The sequence below is a fragment of the Epinephelus lanceolatus genome, chromosome 4, assembly GCF_041903045.1.
Source record: "Epinephelus lanceolatus isolate andai-2023 chromosome 4, ASM4190304v1, whole genome shotgun sequence".
In the NCBI taxonomy this organism is placed as follows: Eukaryota; Metazoa; Chordata; class Actinopteri; order Perciformes; family Serranidae; genus Epinephelus; species Epinephelus lanceolatus.
Genome location: NC_135737.1, coordinates 14,008,456 through 14,028,595, shown reverse-complemented (window position 1 = coordinate 14,028,595; position 20,140 = coordinate 14,008,456). Strand labels below are relative to the sequence as shown.

Below are 20,140 nucleotides of genomic sequence, written 5' to 3'. Positions count from 1 at the left end.
CTGAACATGAAAGTTTCATGTGTCCTGATTCTACTGTAATGTAAGAATTTTTTAAAATTTAATTAAATCAATTGGGTCAGAATCGTAGACAATGAGATAAGCACACATGAGGTTACGGGGGTTTCCCCTGTTTAATGAGTTTTGTCCCTTGAAACCACAAGTTTTCATTCAGAAGTATATACACTGTGCATGAAGAGATAGCTTGAATTACTCCTTCTTGTACAGGGTTAATTATTAAATAAAAGTGTAGTTGTGTTCAAGTATATATATATACAGATTTTAATTCTGCTTCTTCTTAAAGGGACAGTCCACCCCAAAATCAAAAACACATATTTTTCCTTTTACCTGTAGTGCTATTTATCAGTCTAGATTGTTTTGGTGTGAGTTGCCGAGTGTTGGAGATATCGGGGTAGAGATGTCTGCCTTCTTTTGGATATAATGGAACTATATGGCACTCAGCTTGTGATGCTTAAAGCACCAAAAAACAAACTCAAAAGCAATGTCTCTTTCCAGAAATCATGACCTGGTTACTAAAGATAATCCAAGACCTTGTTGTCAGCAGTTTCATGTGGGAACTAACAATTTTTTTCTACCAAGCTACACCTGCGAACCATATCACGGTGCACAGGGAAGCGTGCATCTACTGTTAGCTCACTTAGCACCACTGAGCTAGCTAGCATTACAGCTCAGCTGAGGAGGATGCCATTAATGTTAACATCTCGCGCTGTCATGAACATAAGCCTCACGTCTGGGAGTAGATGCACCCTTCCTTCAGCAAGATGGTTTGGTTGCCAGTTGTAGTTACATAGAAAAAAAAGTTACTACGTGAAATAGTTCCATTATATTGGAGAGAAGGCAGACATCTCTACGGTCGATATGTCCAACACTTAGTAACTTACACCAAAACAATCAAGATTGTTAAATAGCACTATAGGTAAGAGGAAAAATATGCATTTGTGATTTTGCTATGAACTGCACCTTTAAGCTTCTTTCCCTGAATGCCTCTGGCTGCAGTGGGAGGATCACTGTCTTAGTACAGACTACCGCTCACCTAGAACTCCTAGATTTAAGCCCAGTGTTGGCACGTGTCAGGCTTGTTGAAGTCCTCTTGAGCAAGTCACTGAATTCTATGTGCCATCTCTGGCTAAATCCTAGTTAGGGTATTTTCTCCAAGAGATAAATCAACTGTCTGTCTGTCTTTCTCTTTTAGGCTTCCACTATCTTACAGCCCATTAATCCATGAATGTACTGTACTGTTTGATTGTGTGGTCTCTCCTCGATCCCTCTTGTTACATAATGGTATTCCAACTGTGATAAGCAAGCACATGCCGAGACAATGAGAAGCGTTAAATCCTGCTCTGACTTATGAGGAGGCTGTTGCTTGGACGGGCGTCGTGCCCCAGGTCTGGCCCAGATTAAAATCTTGGTTGGGCCTATCCACAGCACAGCAGCAACAGGCTTCCAGCTGTGCAGGAATAATAATCCCTCTGTTTTAATCTGGCTGAGTGGGAGGTGATCCAAGCCCTGACTCAGGAAGCTGTCCAAGGGCAGAGAGATACACTGGGAAACAGGTCTGATGACAGTTTAATGATGAGCTATTATGAATCACCCATATGCTGTGTGCAAGACACAGGCTTAAATCTGTGCTCCTGAGAGACGAGCAGTATGGGAAACGTCCAACGTGACATCTGGTGATGGCCGCCATGAGAATCATAGGATGTTTCTGGTGGGATTTATCCATCACTGTTGTGATTATTTGGCCTCATGTGATGTTTATGTGTGCATAAGCAGGGACGGTTCCAATTCCACTCACAACAGCACGGGTTTAAGGAAGGAAGGCCTAAATCGTGGGGATTAGTCTTCCTCTCTCTCCCTCTCTCTCTCTCTTTTACCCTATTTTCCAACATCAAATGCTCTGTCTCTCATTTAGTCCCTGTTGCTGTGATGACCACAGGCATGAGCACAGCAGGCGTTCATCGAGGCTTCCTCAGGAAATATGGTAGGCCTGCTTTGATTCCTTTATCCGTGTGCAGTTCCGTGCCTTCATTAATGGGCGACAGACTTTATTTCTTTGTCTGATCCTGTTTGTGCTCATTCTACTGTATTTACTTCAGCATTAAATGTAGGTTAATTGATGCCCTCCTCTCCAACAACTTAGCAAACAAACAATAATGATAATAATAAATAACGTATAATTTAAAATGGTACTATGCAAATATTGTCTTCTTCCCTCTGATGGCATTTTTAATAATAATAAAAATGACAATAATACACTTTGTTTATATAGTGCTTTTTTTTAAAAAAAAAGTTACAAGGTGTTTTATAAATTTAAAAATGTTAGACAATAATAAAAAAAGAAATTAAAAACAGTCTTAAGTCATACAACACTGATGAACACTGATGAACACTTATGAACACGTTCAGGTGAACCTCACTGGCAAGACTAGAGGCTGTAACCCTCATTTTTCTCTTATGTTTGATGAATGTCAACAAAATAAAAATAAGATTACAATTGGTATGGCTATGTCACCTATAGGAAGATCCGAAAATCTGGATATGCAGACTGTGAATGATCAGAACTGATGTCATTATTTGGTCTTCGTAGAGAGTTTTGATCTAAAATTGCCATAAATTACGGTGAAAAACAAAAAAGCTGTCCTTCAAACGTAATTGAAAGCCAAAAATAAAACAAATGATTATACTTTTGGAGGATCTCAGATCTTTTAGTTGACAAAATTACACCTTTACAGTATTTATTAGACAAATTTAGACTTACTGTATTGAGTATGTTGGACTTGTGATATTTTCTGCCCAAGGAGTGATACATTTTTGGTGTTTATTCCTCTAAGAATAGCTGTAAACTTAACAATGAGTGAAGAGGATCAACACACCAACTCTAAACATGAGTGATATCAATCTGAAAGTCACTTTGTGTGATATAATCGCTCCCAGATGTGTTTTTACAGAATGACGAGATGTTGGTTTTGAAAGCCAAGTCAGGCTCAGGACTCAGCCAGTGTCTCATGTCTTTGTGCTAATGTTACATCTGTTTTATATCTCCACTGATTTCATTTGATAGTGGCGTCATCTGGACTGAGGCAGAAGATACTGTGTTGTCAGCAGTTCAGATTAAATTTGTTATGATCTTTCTCTCTTAACAGTGGACTCTATTAATACTATTAAACTTTCATGTTTTATGATGTCAAATCTATAAAGGTGTTAGTAAATCAGTAGATGCGTCTGATAACAGGCAGCCCATCTAAATTCATACCTCCCTCTCTCTCTCTCTCTCTCTCTCTCTCTCTCGCACAAAATCCACCTGTTCATCTTTAATCCTCTGTATGGAGAAATAGAGCAGATCTTCTTCGTCCATCAACATGTGCTCTCCATCTATTATCAGTATTACACAATAGGCGGCTGTCTGGGACACTTACAATCTAACGGCATCGTGTGTGCTGTCCTGAAAACTCACAGTATGTTCCAAACACAGAGGCTGTTGTTTCTATGGGTTAAAAGTCCCTGTTAAAAGATACACATATTTTGCACCCTTAATATGAAATATGTTGACTAACAGTGCACTACTGTGTAGAGACTTGCCCTAAATGGCTGGTTTCAAGGACGAGGAGATTCAGGTATAGTTATTTAAATTATGCTTTCACACCTTCATGCTGCTCTGTGCACTGTTGTTTACTGCCTGTGGTTAGTTTAGAATTTAGGCCACACGCAATTGCATTCTGTTATAGTCAGGTTTAGAACAGCCTGTAATTTAAATGCTGTCCAGGTAAATGAAAGAACTACAGTATGAAAATTGCATTTGTAAAGCAATGTTATGCTTAATGGACATTCACACGATTTCTTGATTTCTTCTCCGAGAATTTCCTCTTTTGCAGTGCATGCAAGTACTTTATTTGTGAAATGTATCCACGTTTGATTTTTGTTGACCGAAATGTGACTATTCAGCTCTATCGTCATTTATCAGGATAGCAGTTGGCGCTGTCGTTGTTGTATTGTGTGTTTTTGATTTGTGATATTATTCGATCACAATAGTTATCAATGATTTGGTCATAATACTAAATAAAAAAAACCCCATCATTTAATAGAGTGCAGTCCAAAGCACAGCCTCAGAAAATTGAGTCAACACATAGACAACTAAAGGAGGACTCAAAAGTGAACTGAGCATTTCAAAATTTTAGGTTTTTCATGCTAAACAAAAATGAATGATAGCAAATAGATACAACTGAAAAAATCAAACTCTTCACTGTGCTGACAGAGTGCAGGCACATGCAAAACTGGCAGGAATTTTAAAGATGATTGATCGTTTTTAGCCAGGCTAACAGCGCGGCTTTATGGATGAGAAGTTGGTCTGTTATTGGACTTCAGACTGAAATATCTCAACAACTACTGAATGGATTTCCATGACATTGGTTGTGGTTCCAGGAGGACAAATCCAAACAGTTTTAGTGATTCCCCAACTTTTCTTTATGAGTTCAAAATAAAAATGTTTCTGATTAAGCGATGCCTTCAAGCTTGTTCAGGCCGTCAAGTCGAGCTACACAGATTCATACACATGCATACACAGGCACTGCTGCCAACATAGTAGTGGACTATTAGTCCTACTTTTTTTAACTTCTTCTGTCCAGATTTTCGCCATCTATTTTCATCTACGGTATCACCATAAATCATCCAGTATAACTGCACTATTTGACTTTAACAAAAGCAAAACCAAGGAGACTAACTCTACCCCGTAAACATGCCCCTCTTGTTTCTTTTATTTGCTGCAGGGGGGTTTATGTTCAAACAGTGGAAGGAGAAGTATATCGTGCTGACCCTGGAGGGAAGTTTGTTGGTGTGCCGAGATGCAGAGTCCCCTCCAGACCAGGTGGTTGCACTACAAACCAACTGTGAGATGATTGTAGAGGGACGAGAAATCCTGGACTTGCCTAAGTTGCCTCCAGGGGGCAGGAGGGACTGCTGCTTCGCCCTCATCCTGCCACAAAACAAATTCCTGCTGCTCCTCACTGACAATTCTGATGACTGCAAGTGCGTCTCTCTCTCTCTCTCCCTCTCTCACTCACAAACACACACACACACACACACACACACACACACACACACACGAACATGTCCTTTGCCCCATTCATTATCAGATGTTAACTGCACATAGTGACACACACACATGCTGGAATTTAGGTCTCCTTTGTCCCATTTACTATCATTCATGTTTACTGCTGATGGTTAACAGATCATACTGAACTTTTTCCGTTGTTGGCATAAGAATCTACATGCCTGGATCTCGTTCTATGAAATGACTTGTCATTTTACCTTTTACAGTCTGTGGCTGAATTTGATCAGGAAAGTGAGAGAGGTGAGTCAGCAGTTTTGGCTCGAGTCTGGTCCTGCTGTTGCTTCATTCAACCTTGTCCTCATGTCTTCACCTAAAATTGTGTTCATACATAAGTTTCTAATAATATCTGTTGGCTGTTTTAATAACATGGTGTTGCTGTTACACAGTGTATCTCTGTGACATAATAACCCTGCATGTCTCATTTCCTAGGGTGTTATGTCACCCCTGACCATTCAGAGACAGTGCAGCATCACTCCCTGTATCACCGACAGAGACCCCCTGCCTGACTCCTCCAGTGATAAAGACCCTGGGTCCCCGAGGTTTTGTGAGGGCACCCCTCCTTTGTCTCGAGTCACTGAACGGGGAGGCTCATTCAGAGACAGGGGCCAAAACCAAGGTCAGCTGTCAGGTCAACCAGATGTAGTAACTCACAATTTCATGGGGCTCTATGCGAAATTCAGAGCGATGATTTGACTCTACACTGTTCTCAACATGGAGGTGGCTGAGCCAGCAGCTAACAGCGCCAAACAATAGCAACAGTGCTGACAGAGCTAACAGTGTTAATAAGGGGGAAACAGAGGATGGGCGCGGTGACACCAACCAGATTTGGCTGTAACTGTCGTATGAGCGCAGTGCAGTGCGATGGTGATAAGCTGGCCAGTGGGATACACATATGCACTGACACGCACGCATGGCCAGACTGCCTTACCACAACAAACCACAGAGAAGCTAAGATTGCAACACACAGAGGTAGCTCGACTTCATTCTCTGCACATGATACCGTTACTCCACCATATTTTTTACATAGCAAATAGTGGTTTGATGCTATAATATTGCTCTGAATGTTGGAGAGAGCCCATTAAAGCTGCATTATGGATCATATACTGAAGAAAACATACTTCTTATATTATATTGCATTTCAGCCAATATATCCTCCTAAATTCTACACACTGGTCCTTTAAATGTTAAAGGCAGGGGAATGACAGAAATTAATTTACTTTAAATAAAGAGCAAAAAGGTGAAAATCTTCAAAACTTATCTACATGCATATTGTTGATATTATTTTTTCGCATTACCTCTGCAGCCAGTGTACCACGACGGCCTTTTCGCAGTGTTTCTGTGGCCCCCCCTCATCGTGTGTCTGATTGTCTTCGCCATGGCAACAGCAGCGATGCACGGGCAGTGCGGGCAGTGTGCCTGCTGATGGGAGGGGCAGCGGCCTCTTCTGCCCTGGGCTACCTCAACTCCTGCTCCCCTTCTTCTCCCCTTGCCAGCAGAGCCCCAGAGATCGCTCATGGCGTAGGGGGCTTCTCTGAGCTCCCCGCAGGAGGCTCTTTCCATGCCTGCAGCCAGGACGTAGACTCCCCTCACTTCAACAGCTTCGACTTTGAAGGAGACTCCGACTTCGATGCATTTGACTGTGGAGGATTTGCGTTTTAGTTTTGACTAGAAAGACTGAGAGAGAAACTGTTTCAAAGACCCTTTTCTTCTCATTGAAATCCCTGTGTTGGTATTCCTTTAAGATATAAGGGCATTGTAATTAATTAATCACTCATTTGTTATCTATGCGTCTAATTTATAAATTAATGAAGGTGTTCTTCCTGTCTTTACGCCCATGCTCCTCAGGTAAATCATTCATGATCGTGACTCCTCTGAACACTGTCTGTCTGTGTTGTATCAGTCTTTCCATGCCTCAGGACGGCTTGAGGTTAACTCAGTGAGCAGTGTGGAGGTTCCAGACAGCCACACTGACGTTTATGAGGACATTTTAGTCTTTTAAAGAAATACTTTACCCACAAAATGACTATTTGTATAACAGTTACTCACCCAGTGTTACCTTGAATTCATGAAGAAAACTTTGTTTCTTGCATGCCCTAAAGGTGAATGAAGAATCCAAAGACAGACGTTTAACTGCAGCAAAATGATGTCAAAACACACAACTTGTGTAGTATAATCCAAGTCTCTTTTGTGCAGCTGTATTTGGTGCCATGCCAATATTCCGACGGCCCAAAATTCCAAAGCCCCATAATCCTGAAAAAAGTCGCATCCACAGTTCTGTTTCTCAGAAAATACACACTCTCTGCAGTTAGCATTTCTCAGTTGTCCAAGCCACCAATTGTGAGTGTTTTAACCGAACCTTTCGGCATTTCACAGTAACATTTGAGACACCGATCCCTGTCTTTTTTTACCAACCCTTTGCAGTTTCTCAGTGGTGTTTGAGCTACTGATCACTTGTTTTTTTTCTCCAAACCTTTGCAGTGTTTCCCAGTGGCATGTGAGCCACCGAACCAAGGTGTTTTTCATCAACCCTTCCCTGCTTTTACAGTGACTTGTGCCGCCACACGTGGGTGTTTTAAGCCAAAACATGATCATTTTCCAACCATAACCAAGTGTTTTTTGTGCTTAAACCTGACCACACATTCACCACAGTATTGTTGAAAAAATGTAAGGTAGCCATGGTTTACAGAAACTTACAATGCAAACATTGCTTCTGGCGATTGAGTTGTCCAACTGTAGGGAGTGTGTATTTTCAGAGAAAAGGGACTTGGGAGCAATGGGCAATTGCTTTTGGCATAACAGGCTGTAAGAGAAATGGCCAAACAGAATTTTGGGCCATCTGAACAATGGCCCTGCCATTTTGTGGGGCAGTTGTGTTTCTCTGCCGTTGGTCTCATCATTGTTCATTTAATAATTTTTTTTTTAAGGTTTGACCTCTGTGAATATTTATCCATATTCTTGGCACTTTGCTTGGTTCCTTTTGCCCTGCTTTTAGAAACCACCCCCATTACCCACCATCTGCACAAACCAGTATCTCACATGAAATGCAGTCCAAAGGCGAACTCTAAATAAATCCTGCTGTCACCATGACCGTGCGTCTTTCTCTCTACATCCATCTGCTGTTTGCTGGCTGGCATGGAGCCGCAGTGCAGACAGCAGGCCAAGGGTTGGAGAGGAGGGATGATGGAGCAGATTTGCACAAGAGGGGGATATGCAGAGCCTGAACAGCCATGTGTGCTTATGTGGGATTTTGTCGAACAGTAAAAAAATAATCTCATGGGTTTATAGCTCATGTGTTGGATTTGGAGTTGTATACGAGCTTGTGTGCGCTCTCAGTTTTTACACCCGAATGGGCTTCATGTGCGGCGATGAACATCCAGAAAAACCTTCTTTTGTCACATACAAGAAGGACTTGACTGACACAGTGATCATGATGCCATAAATGAAGAGAAATTGTTATTTTACACACAGATAAATATAAATCATTGACATCCTGGAGAATACTTCCCATCAAAATATAAATATAACTGCTTAGAAGTAGTTTTTGATAATCTTTAGTTTATCTTTCCACACATATCACTATGTTTATCATATCATGAATGTTGTGCAATACATCAAAGCCTTGTTGCATAATATTGGCATGACTGCCAACCAGGCCAAACAGCCTCTGAAAGGAGCAAGTTGTGTGGGTTGGTAATTATAGTTAAATATACAGTAGATACAAATGTGTTTGACAACATGCACTACTAAGGCACAGGTTAAAGTAAATGGTGTTGCAGCTCTGTCTTTAAAGTTTAAGAGTTAAAATTGAGTTTTAAGAGCTTTAAACACAAAACTAGAGACTGGCAGAAAGTAATTCAGTATGAGAGACCAACAAGGAGATGACGAGAATACAAAGTGCAGAGAATGTTATGGGATTTTCAATTAACTGTGATGTTGGCAGTGCTGGTCTTAGCTTTGCTGTGGCTATTTAGCATGAAAACCCACACACATATGAAATCTGTCAAAGTTCGGCAATTAATCAGTTTAATTCTTTTAGTTTGTATAATCGTGAATGTTGCAGTCTGATAAATCACATCTTGGTCCAGCTCAGTGAAATTTCGAGGCCTGTGATGATACTGTAACTGGGCTGGCAGTGGATCATTATTCAGTGAAGGAGCCCCTGGTGCAGCAGGCAGATAACTTCAGTGGCAGAGTGCAAAAACAGACTTAACTCAAATTTACCAAGAACAAACAAAGGGTGCATTCAAATCTCTTATCAATGAAAACAGTGATTCCTTTACAGTGTCTTGCATGTAGCTTTTTGAGTGTCAACCCAATTGGCAGAATAAAATGTTGGCCTTGTATGTCTCTGCAAACCATGGATACGTTATATTTGTACATTATCACGTGACGGATATGTTGAAACTTTACCTTTTTTTTTAAATTTAAAAAAGCTGTGGTTATCGTGCGGCTGTGTTTAGGCAGAAAAAGCACAATACCAGCTTTTGGTAGCTGCAAACAGAGCAATGTTTAGGTTTTTATTCATGTTCATTTGGGCTGCTGTTATAGTTTATGCTTTTGATCGCATTTGATTACTCTCTTCATATCTCATTTATTATAAAGCTGTGTTTTAAGTTTTACAGAGTCTGTCTTCTATTTGCTGCTGCTCTGTTGACCTGGCCACTGTGTAAATTAATAAAACAATAATTTTTCTCCATATTGTTAGGTTTGGGGATCAGTAATGGACATTAAACACTGACAACGCTCACAGATTATGGGATGGATGCAACAGGATAGGAGAGCGAATGTAGAAGATTTAACACAGTCAAAGGTGTGTTTTCACATTTAGCAACCTAAACGGGACCAAACAAAACAGTATCTTTGGCATTAAAATTTTGACACACACAATAGATGCTAAGAGGAGCAGCCAGACAAAAAGAAGATCAGAATTTTGACCAAATCAGATTTTACAGATTAATTTACAGAATAAACAAGATGAATGATAGTGTGAAAGCTTTGTGGGACTGGTTGCCGCGTTTATCTCTCTCTCTTCAGCCACATCCTTTAATCCTCACCTCTTTCTAATGATGCAAAATAAACATAGAACATGTTACATAACTGTTTGACATGCTGACGCTCGACTCATAGGCTTCATTTACTAAGATACAACACACAGTATGTTATGCTGAATTACACTTTTATTTGAGTGCAGCGTGCATGGTAATTTAGGCTAATAAAAAAGATTATTTCAGTAATGAGTATTTGCACTTTGCCACTGTATGTATGTGGCTGCTGTTATGATTTTGTGCTGTGTTTTTTATTGTCAATGGCAATGAGCCTCAGAGTTTATTGTTTTTAGACCACAGTGATTGTAACTACTACTGTGCAGATGCATATTGTATTTCTACTCTTCGCATTACTTCAATCAATCTTTTGGTGAAAACAAAGATCAACAGGGGCCCATCTGCTAGTTTTTGTCCCCCCAGCATGTTATTCCAGTCATGACTACTGGCCTCCTGTTGACAGTACAGGTTCAACCCAAACCACAGACACATTACATTTGCATGTTTTTATGTGGCGCATATTGAAACTTTACATTTCCACAACCCTGTGGTTAACATGTGGCTATGTTCAGCCACAGAAACCACTTGGTTATGGGTAGGAAAAGATAATGTTTTGGCTTAAAATACCCAGTTTTGGGGGCACAATCCTTGGCAGGAAACGCAGCAATGTTACAGGAGAAAACAAGCACTTTTCTTGGTACTATCCCAGCTGGAAAAACAACAAGGGGTTGCTACAAAACACCCATGTTTGGGGGCTAAAAAGCAGCTGTAAAAAGAGGCATGGCTTGCTAAAAAACACTCACCTCTGGGGGCTATAAAGCTGCAGGAAAAACAGCGACATGTCCCTAAAAAACACTCAGGTTTAGTGCCTAGAAAGCCATTGGAAACACATCAATGGTTCGCTAAAAAAATAACCACTTTTCATGGCCCTATCCCTGCTGGAAAAACAGTGACAGGTCACCAAAAATCATTCATTATTGGGGGCTGCAGCAATTACAGAACAACAAGTTTTGTTGTTTGTTGGTATGGAACAGTGGTCTGCAGCTTGGCAGCCATCTCGCCTTGGTGTCACACCATCCACCATCCCCTCCACCTCCTGATGACAAAATCAGCTCATATACTATGTCCCTTTAGAAATGTTGATATGATACATATGAAATGTGCAAATATTAATGTATTCATGATTTGCAGAAGTGTACAATATCATTTTCTTCAGGCGACTGGGCTGCAGGTTTCTCATTTTTTAAACAGTTTCAGCATGATAACAATACTCCAAAGTTAATGATTTTCTGTTTTTTTTTAAACGAACTTTGAAACATTTAGTAAAAGAAGTGCTAAAAGTGCATGTTCATTCCTGTCAGTTGGAGAGAAGAAGTGAATGACATGACAAATGAGATATTAGCTTTGACAGCCTCGCTTCACACTGGCTTTTAGTCAATAAAAACACTAATCAGGTGAAGGTGAACTGACATAAACTGTTTAGTCACATGGTTCACCTGTGGCCTAATGCAGTGCTCCTGCCAACAACCTGTTACACATAAACATATTCAGATATAAACACCACTCACAGGATAAAAGCGGGTAGAGATCTGTTGACCAGCGCAGAGTCAAGAAGACAAGGTGTAAAGAGCATGATGGAGTTTTCTGCATCAATGATTTTGGCAGGGCTCATTTTAGCTCTGCTGTGGTTGTTTAGTGTCAAGAACAGTAGGAAGCATCGTTTGCCTCCAGGACCCTTTGCACTTCCTCTCATAGGAAACCTGCCACAGCTGCAGAAAAATGCACCTTTTAAAAGCTTCATCAAGGTAAGAATTTATTTTGCACTATTCACACTGACTGAGGGCTGTATAATAATGTACTCTGTCATTTGAGAAGAATATTCTCCTCTTTAATCAGTCGAACAGAATTAGATTTTGGATTGCACGTTTACTTTTGCACAGATCACATTTGCATCACAATGTTTCCTAATAAATCATGTCTTTTTGTAGCTCAGTGAAACCTACGGCCCTCTGATGACATTGCACCTGGGCTGGCAGAGGACAGTTGTATTGGTGGGATATGACGCAGTGAAGGAGGCTCTGGTGGACCAAGCAGACGACTTCAAAGGCAGAGGACCACTGCCATTTCTGCTCAAGGCTACCAAGGGCTACGGTAACACAAGACACTTGAAAATCTGTCACCTCTGTCAAGGGATCAGTGATTTTCAATTGTTTCGTGCCTGCATGTCTCTGTATCTACATGACAAACAAGCACACATTTCCTTTTGTCAGGTTTGGGAATCAGTAATGGAGAGCGTTGGCGGCAGCTGCGACGTTTCACTTTGACCACGCTGAGAGACTTTGGGATGGGACGCAAGGGGATGGAAGAGTGGATCCAAGAGGAGAGCAAACACATGAGGGCCCGCATAGATACATTCAAAGGTGTGTTTTCAGTTGTGCAAGAGCACATATTTCACACAGGGTTGATGTGAAAGGGGATTATTACATAATCTGTCAAATTACATTTACTTTGAACTGTGCTGAGTCACAGCTTAAGTCCTGTTCCAGTACAGCACAATGAAATATGACCAACAAGAAATTCAGCATTACATCTGGGATTTGAGATACGCTGAAAGCAAGGGGCGTAGGCTTTGTTTCAACACTGATTGTGGGGGGCAAATTTCCTGCATTCTGTTGAATTTATATGCACCAATTTGTGCCTTTTCTGCATGAATGTATGGGGTAAATTAGTCTTGGGTAGTTTCAAGGTATTATGACATACCAAGGTATTTAGAAATCCTGAATGTATGATTTTCAGTACCATCAAAAATATACACACTCCTCTTTCTATTAAACCGATATGGCTGTACCCCAATGCTGTATTGGGGTAATGTGGTGTAGTGCACAACATGCGCCACCAGAGATCAGTCTCTACTGGTGGAATGGGCAACTGAGCCAAAAAACATGCCAACTGCCAGGGTGTGGGGAAAATGTTAGAGGACTACTGTTTGGGAGTATTGCCACATATAACTTTATCTTGTGATGACGTCCTCTGAGCTTATTCCCTATCTGTTTATTATTCTATGGGCCATAAGTATTTGGACTCAGCTAAATGTGTCTAAGTAGGCTATTGTATATAAGAAACACAGCACTGTAGGCTAGACCATGAGATACATACTTCAGTGACTTGATAAGCAGCAACTCAGCGTTTACACACATACTAGCTACTACAGTATATACACATGTGAAATGTCAGGTAAGTGTTAAGGTATAAAAAAATAGATACTGCCCAAGCCTAGAGTAAATATATTTAATTTTGTCAAAATAAAAGTCCTTTCTTGCTTACATTAATTTATTAGGGTGACAAATGCATATTCTAAATATTGAGGGTGACAAGTCCCCTGCATCCCACCTGAAATACATTCCTATGCAAAAACACCTTATCAGTCATAAACACCTCTAGCAAAAATTTAATTATTGTCTGTATTAATATGTATGACTGCACAAGGCATACTGTAGATCTAAAGTTGACAACTGCAAAGAGAGTGTGGAAGCTTTGTTAGATTGCTCGGTGTGTTTATATCTCTTGCTTCAGCTGCCCTCTTTTATCCTTATCTCTGTCTGATGGCAGTTTGTCCAAAGTAAACACAGAATGTTACATAACCTGCTAAAACACTGGAGTTTCACTCACAGCCTTGATTTACCAAATAGGACATTTTAAACTGCATTTATATTTGAACAAATAAGTGGTAAATCGTCTCACTGGATGCGATCAATTTTATCAATGTGAATTTAAATAGTACTCTTATTGAATGCTTTTACCTTTTTTATTGACCGTAAAAGATTATGATTGAAGAAACTGTCTAAATAAACATATGAATGGCAGGTAAAGTGTGTTCTCAGTGGATTTTTGTCACTCACATAATTTTTTCCCCTTCTGATTAATATGTTTTCCTCTTCTCCTACAGGTACACCATTTGACCCCACGTTCTTGTTGAGCCGCACTGTGTCCAATGTGATCTGCTGCCTGGTGTTTGGTGAACGCTTCAGTTATGAAGACAAGAGCTTCCTATACCTCCTCAACATCATATCTGAGATTTTAAAGTTCAACAGCAGCTTTAGGGGTCAGGTAAGGAGGTGGGAGGCTGACGGTCCTCCAAATACAGATCAGTGTTTATTTAAGTCTGGTTTTCATATGGCTTCCTTATGCTGTATTTTCATTGAGAGACAGAGCTGCAGTGTGCTGTGTGCTTCCCACCCACAGATGTACAACATCTTTCCCTGGCTCCTAGAGCATCTGCCTGGCAACCAGCATACTGTTTTTGCCCAGGTTGATGAGATGAGAGAGTTTATCAAAATGAAGATCCAAGAGCACAAAGAGACACTGGACTCCAGCTCCCCGCGGGACTATATTGACTGCTTTCTCATCCGAATGAATCAGGTTGGACAAAATTTCATTTGTTTTGTTTAGGGAACCTGAGACCACAACTTTCACCTTGGAGTTTCACCTGTTCATTAAAGTTACCACTTAACATTACCTCAGGTGCTAACGATGGTTTCCTTTGTGTAGCTGTGGCAGATCTAATTCTAAAATAAAATTATTTAATTAAATGTTGCTGACATCAGACAGAACTGTCGACTCCTTACACTGTGTTTGCATCTTAAACGGTTTTGCATCCTAAAACATGTTTACTCCTTTGTCCTCTCAGGAAAAGGACAATCCCACAACTGAGTTCAACTATGACAACTTGGTCGCTACAGTGATGAATCTCTTCCTGGCAGGAACAGAAACCACCAGCACCACCATCAGATATGCCCTCGGTGTGCTGGTCAAATATCCCAACATACAGGGTAGGTCCCCTGACCTGACACAGCGATCTGATTTTGACCAGTTCTATTATGGTTGAGAACTGAATAATTCTAACCTTTTGTGGGGTCCCATGTTCGGGCAGCAAATTTGCGTTTCTTAGGTTGGTGAAGGCATGACCTGTCCTACTCTTCCGCTGATTGGCTTCATAGCAATGTTGGTTAGGTTTAGTCAAGAGGACTGAGACTGGTTAGGGTTGGGTTAAGTTGAAAGAGAAACAGGGCGGCACGGTGGTGTGGTGGTTAGCACTGTCGCCTCACAGCAAGAGGGTTCCTGGTTCGATGTCGGGTGTGGGAGCCCTTCTGTGCAGAGTTTGCATGATCTCCCCGTGTCAGCGTGGGTTTTCTCCGGGTACTCCGGCTTCCTCCCACAGTCCAAAGACATGTAGGTTGGGGACTAGGTTAACTGGTGACTCTAAATTGTCCATAGGTGTGAATGGTTGTCTGTCTCTATGCGTCAGCCCTGCGATAGTCTGGCGACCTGTCCAGGGTGTACCCTGCCTCTCAATGTCAGCTGGCTTCAGTCCCCCCAGGACCCTCAAGAGGATAAGTGGTTTGAAAATGGATGGATGTGACTTTGCATTTACAAGGAAATTAACTTGATGATTTGGTGCATAACATTAAACACAGTGCAAAAATATCAAGACATATAAAAAATAGACTGATATTAAGAAAATGTAGAATAGAAGATGAAAAAAATAAATGTAAATATAAGAATACGTAGATATGTAAAGTTATTCTGTTTTTAAAGTGTACACTTGTACATGAATATCAATATGCAATTTATTGTCTGGGGGTTGTTAGAGTTTACAGTGTAATTGGGGTAATATATATATATATATATATATATATTTATACAACAGTTAGTTCCGGCCCTGCAATCTGATTGGTTGAGAGACAGTAAAACCGTGACGATATTGGAGTACAACATCACAGTTATTTCACTCTGTATGTATCACTCTGCCTCACAGCTGATTGCAATCAACAATCAAATCAAAACTGACGGTTAGTGTCAGTTAGGTCAGCAGTTGCGTTGTAGGCTAATTAATTCATCCACTGTCAAACAGCCAAAAATATGGATTTATTTCCTAAAATAAGTTTTGAATTGAACTATGAATGGTCAGCAGAGGAAGATGAGGGAGAGGAGAAGCTGAATCCATCTGAGCACACATCCAGGTTTGTCAGTGTTTCATCAGCGGAGCTCAGTGACTTGGAGAAAAGCAACATACTGTCAGATCAGAAGGCAGTCGGCTGTGCCTGTGAAGCGACAGTCCACCATGCAGTCACCAGAGACTTATTTCACCGGCTGCACAATTAATGGAAATGTGCAGATAAATGTGTATAAAGAGTAAGTGCCTGGCACACCATGTCTGCGTTACATAGCAACGGTGACAGCGGAGTCCTGAGGGAACCATTTTTGTTGGCGGAAGACAAATAAAATACTTAAATTATCTATTTTGTCCTCATTTTTTCAACATTTCTTAATCAGCCTTGCTTATTTAACTGTTGAACTGTTGTATAAAAGCAATATCACACTCGAGCTCGTGTTGTTGTACTGTGATATCGTCACGGCTGTGTGACGATATCACAGTACAGCATCACTCCCTCTCGTGTGATATTGCTTAAATATATATATATATATATATATATATATATATATATATATGTGCAAGAGTAGTAATGTAATGATGATGGTAGGATGAGGAGTGTGTCTGCAGAATGTCAAGAATGTCAGGGTAGGCCAGTCAGAGGCAGAGTGAGGCAGAGTAGGGTGGTCATGTCTTTGCTATCCTGGGAAAGGCACATTTGCATCTGTGAATGTGCCGTTATATTAAAAATAGAAAATTAAATTAAAAAAAGGAAAAAAAAAAGAACTGAATAATCCTCTACCTGCCTAATAACATGTTTTGTCGTCCTGTACAGAGAAAATGCAGCAGGAGATTGACACTGTGATCACAAAAGGCCTTTGCCCAAGCATGGAGAACAGGAAGTCCCTCCCTTTCACAGATGCAGTCATCCACGAGGTGCAGCGTTTTCTGGACATTGTTCCTTTCAGCCTCCCTCACTACGCACTCCACGACATCTCTTTCAGGGGTTACACAATTCCCAAGGTAATATTGATCTCAAAGGTATCATATTTATGAGATAAAAGATGGAGTATTACACTAACATCATATCTAACACCTCAATAGGACACTGTGATTATTCCCTTGTTGCACTCTGTGCTGAAAGAGGAAAAGCAATGGGCGACTCCCTGGTCCTTTAACCCCGAGCACTTCTTGGACCAAAATGGCAACTTCAAGAAAAATCCTGCTTTCCTGCCATTTGCTGCAGGTAAAACACCGCCCTCAGTTTGTACATCATCAGTTAATGTGAATATTTACAAACCTCATATTAATAATATTTTATTTGGTAGTCCTGTTTGTGCATGTGGTTTGTCCATGACTGATGGGTCATTTTATATGTCTTACTCATTGCCCCTCTTCAATCACAAGCAATATATTTTTTTTATTTACAGTGTTGTGTTTGTGATTGTGTCTCTCCACAGGGAAGAGAGCCTGTGTTGGCGAGTCTCTGGCTCGTATGGAGCTTTTTATCTTCCTGGTGTCACTGCTGCAAAATTTCACCCTTTCCTGCACCAAAGGCCCCGACAGTATTAACCTCATTCCTGAGTACAGCGGCTTTGCCAATTTGCCTCGCAGGTACCAGATCATTGCCACACCACGGTGAGAACAGGAGAAACGCTCAGACTCCTTCTATCGTCGCTTAAAGCATTCTGAGTCACTCACAAGGACACGTCTACAACACACATTGCTTCATTTTGACACAGCAGTGTTTGTGTACAGTTGCTGTTTGCTGATACCTGACTGATAACACAGGGAGTCTCATCAAACTCAAAATTTAAGCAACAGTTTATCTCCAGGCATAATTATAAATTGTCCTATCTTTTGCTTTGGTTGTCTTTTTCCATATATTTTTCATTTTGTATATATTTGTATGAATCAGTTCTTGGTTCCTGTGTTAATTGTGAACATGTTTTCTTTATAACAAGAAATTCTATTCTTTTTAACAAAAATATATTTTAAATAATATTGAGTTTGATTGGAAGAAGAGCTGCCCACTTGTGAAAATTAAAATGTTGAAAAACACTTGAAAATAAATCATTTCAGACTCTTTTTATTTGACAAATGTCATTTCATATCTTTGACCTATATATTTATAAGTCTAAGTTTGGTGGGAAATTGTAATAGTGACTGTTAATACCAAGGTCTTCAATCATCAAATGAATTGTCACTGTTAAAGCTCTCTGTTTCAATATTCTAATTTTAGCAAAAGGACACTCAACAACTGCATTTCAAGAAAATGTCCCTAATTGAGACAAATATTTCATCCTTTAATATGATATTAACTGTTAGCATTATAGCATAGATTGTGAATGACTGAGTATTTTTCTCATTTCTTCTAGATTGCTTTCACTGGGAGCTGGGTGCTCAAAACAGTATCATGATAAAAAATTTTGGAGTATGTATCTGCACCCAGACGAGAATAGTCACACTGCAGGTATTCGGCTATTTACACCCCTCCCTATGATGTGTTACTATGGATCCCACTGCGTTAAGTGATGGGCTACAGTAGTATTCATCATGCTGACGCTTCAAGGACGAGAGCCGTTAGGATTAGGGCAGTGGTAAGTGGTAAATTTACGAGAGAAAAAAAATCACAAATGTACTGCCAGAAAATCAAGTGACATAGTCAGTGTTGGGTAAGGGTTGCTTTAAAAGTAATCAAAGTACGTTACTGCGTTACTTTTAAAAAAGTAACCAGTTACTTTACTGCGTTACTCCCTGAGTAAAGTAACTCAATTACTTTAAAAGTACTTCCAACGTTACTCCCTGAGAAAAGTAACTCAAGCACTTTTAAAATACTTTTGAGTATTCTATGTTTCCTATTGGGCAATGGACCACAGGGCGCTAAGCCTACATTTTTTGTCTCCAAAAATTAAAGTTATGGACCACTTGCCCTTCACTGAGATCCAATTCTCCCATCACAGCCGTCACTTTGACCAGTAGAAACACAGAACGATCTGCTGCCGTAGACAACTGTATGACAACAACACCCCAGCATTTTTAATATTTCCTCTAGGGATGTTACCACACAGAGTAAAAGGGGGAAATGATGGTGTGAAACAGCAGAGGCACTTTGTCAACCCGCTGAGTTAACGTTACTGTCATTAGCATCAAGCTAGCAAACAATGGTACATCCTCACGGTCGGACATAAAGTAATAAAATTAACAAATAGCGGCCGGGCTTTTACTCACCACAACTGCAGAGGCTCCCAGCTTCATTTGAAACAAACTACATTATAGACAGTCTGTTATTTATTAATCCCTCTGTGTGTTTTTATAGATTTACTTTTTATACCCTCCGTTGTCTATGTAAAGTTAACATATTGCACCGTCATTTCAAACTCAACACTTGTTTCAAATTAAAAGCCCCTTATAACCTCGGCTGAGAGAATCCCTCCATTTTCTAAATAGGCTTTTATTCTGAAACATTTGTCAGAACTTCCTGTGGAAGATACAGTAGCTTGACAGTTTACTTATGGCACTTCAAATGTAGCTCCTGCCATCTGCTGACGCTTTTAGGTGACTACAACAACATGTCGGCTGGCACATGAACAGACACAGTTCTGGCAGTGACTCAAATAATAGTGAAAGTAATAAAAATAGCACAAGAATAACCCGATGACATCACACACACCGTGAAAGACGACCGGGGATAATTGGTAAGTACCAGCGTGTAACGTGTACCAGGCATAATGCAAGTCCTGAGTCTGAAATATGTCTGTCAGCGAGTCCTACTCCACCTATTTAGACTCCACCATAGACAAGGGCAGCATTTCTCCGACCACGTAGCGAATCACAAGCTCCGTGGCTTCTTTCAGACTGATAGGTTTAATGTTATCTCCGTTATTAGAACCAAACGACAGTCGTTGCTGTTTCGGAGCTGAAGGACCAGCGTTCTAAAAGTAACGGAAGTAACTGATGTCTTGTTTGAAAATGTACTTAAGTATTTGATTACTCAAACAACAAACTAACGCGTTAGGTTACTTGTTACTGCAAAAAGTA

The 20,140-nt window shown here is 40.4% G+C and overlaps 2 protein-coding genes across 2 annotated transcripts; both read left to right on the top strand.

Annotated features, from left to right (window-relative positions):
- Positions 1 to 1,839: 1,839 nt before the first annotated feature.
- LOC117259483 (uncharacterized) lies at positions 1,840 to 8,212 on the top strand. Its single transcript, XM_033630837.2, has 5 exons — positions 1,840 to 1,999; positions 4,782 to 5,040; positions 5,332 to 5,365; positions 5,555 to 5,741; positions 6,429 to 8,212. The coding sequence occupies exons 1-5, from the start codon at positions 1,945 to 1,947 to the stop codon at positions 6,782 to 6,784; spliced, it is 891 nt and encodes a 296-aa protein (XP_033486728.2). The 5' UTR covers positions 1,840 to 1,944; the 3' UTR covers positions 6,785 to 8,212.
- Positions 8,213 to 11,739: 3,527 nt separating this feature from the next.
- Positions 11,740 to 18,172, top strand: LOC117259370 (cytochrome P450 2G1-like). The gene is made up of 9 exons (XM_033630659.2): positions 11,740 to 11,972; positions 12,156 to 12,318; positions 12,438 to 12,587; positions 14,114 to 14,274; positions 14,410 to 14,586; positions 14,855 to 14,996; positions 16,935 to 17,122; positions 17,204 to 17,345; positions 17,560 to 18,172. The coding sequence occupies exons 1-9, from the start codon at positions 11,799 to 11,801 to the stop codon at positions 17,739 to 17,741; spliced, it is 1,479 nt and encodes a 492-aa protein (XP_033486550.1). The 5' UTR covers positions 11,740 to 11,798; the 3' UTR covers positions 17,742 to 18,172.
- Positions 18,173 to 20,140: the final 1,968 nt, after the last annotated feature.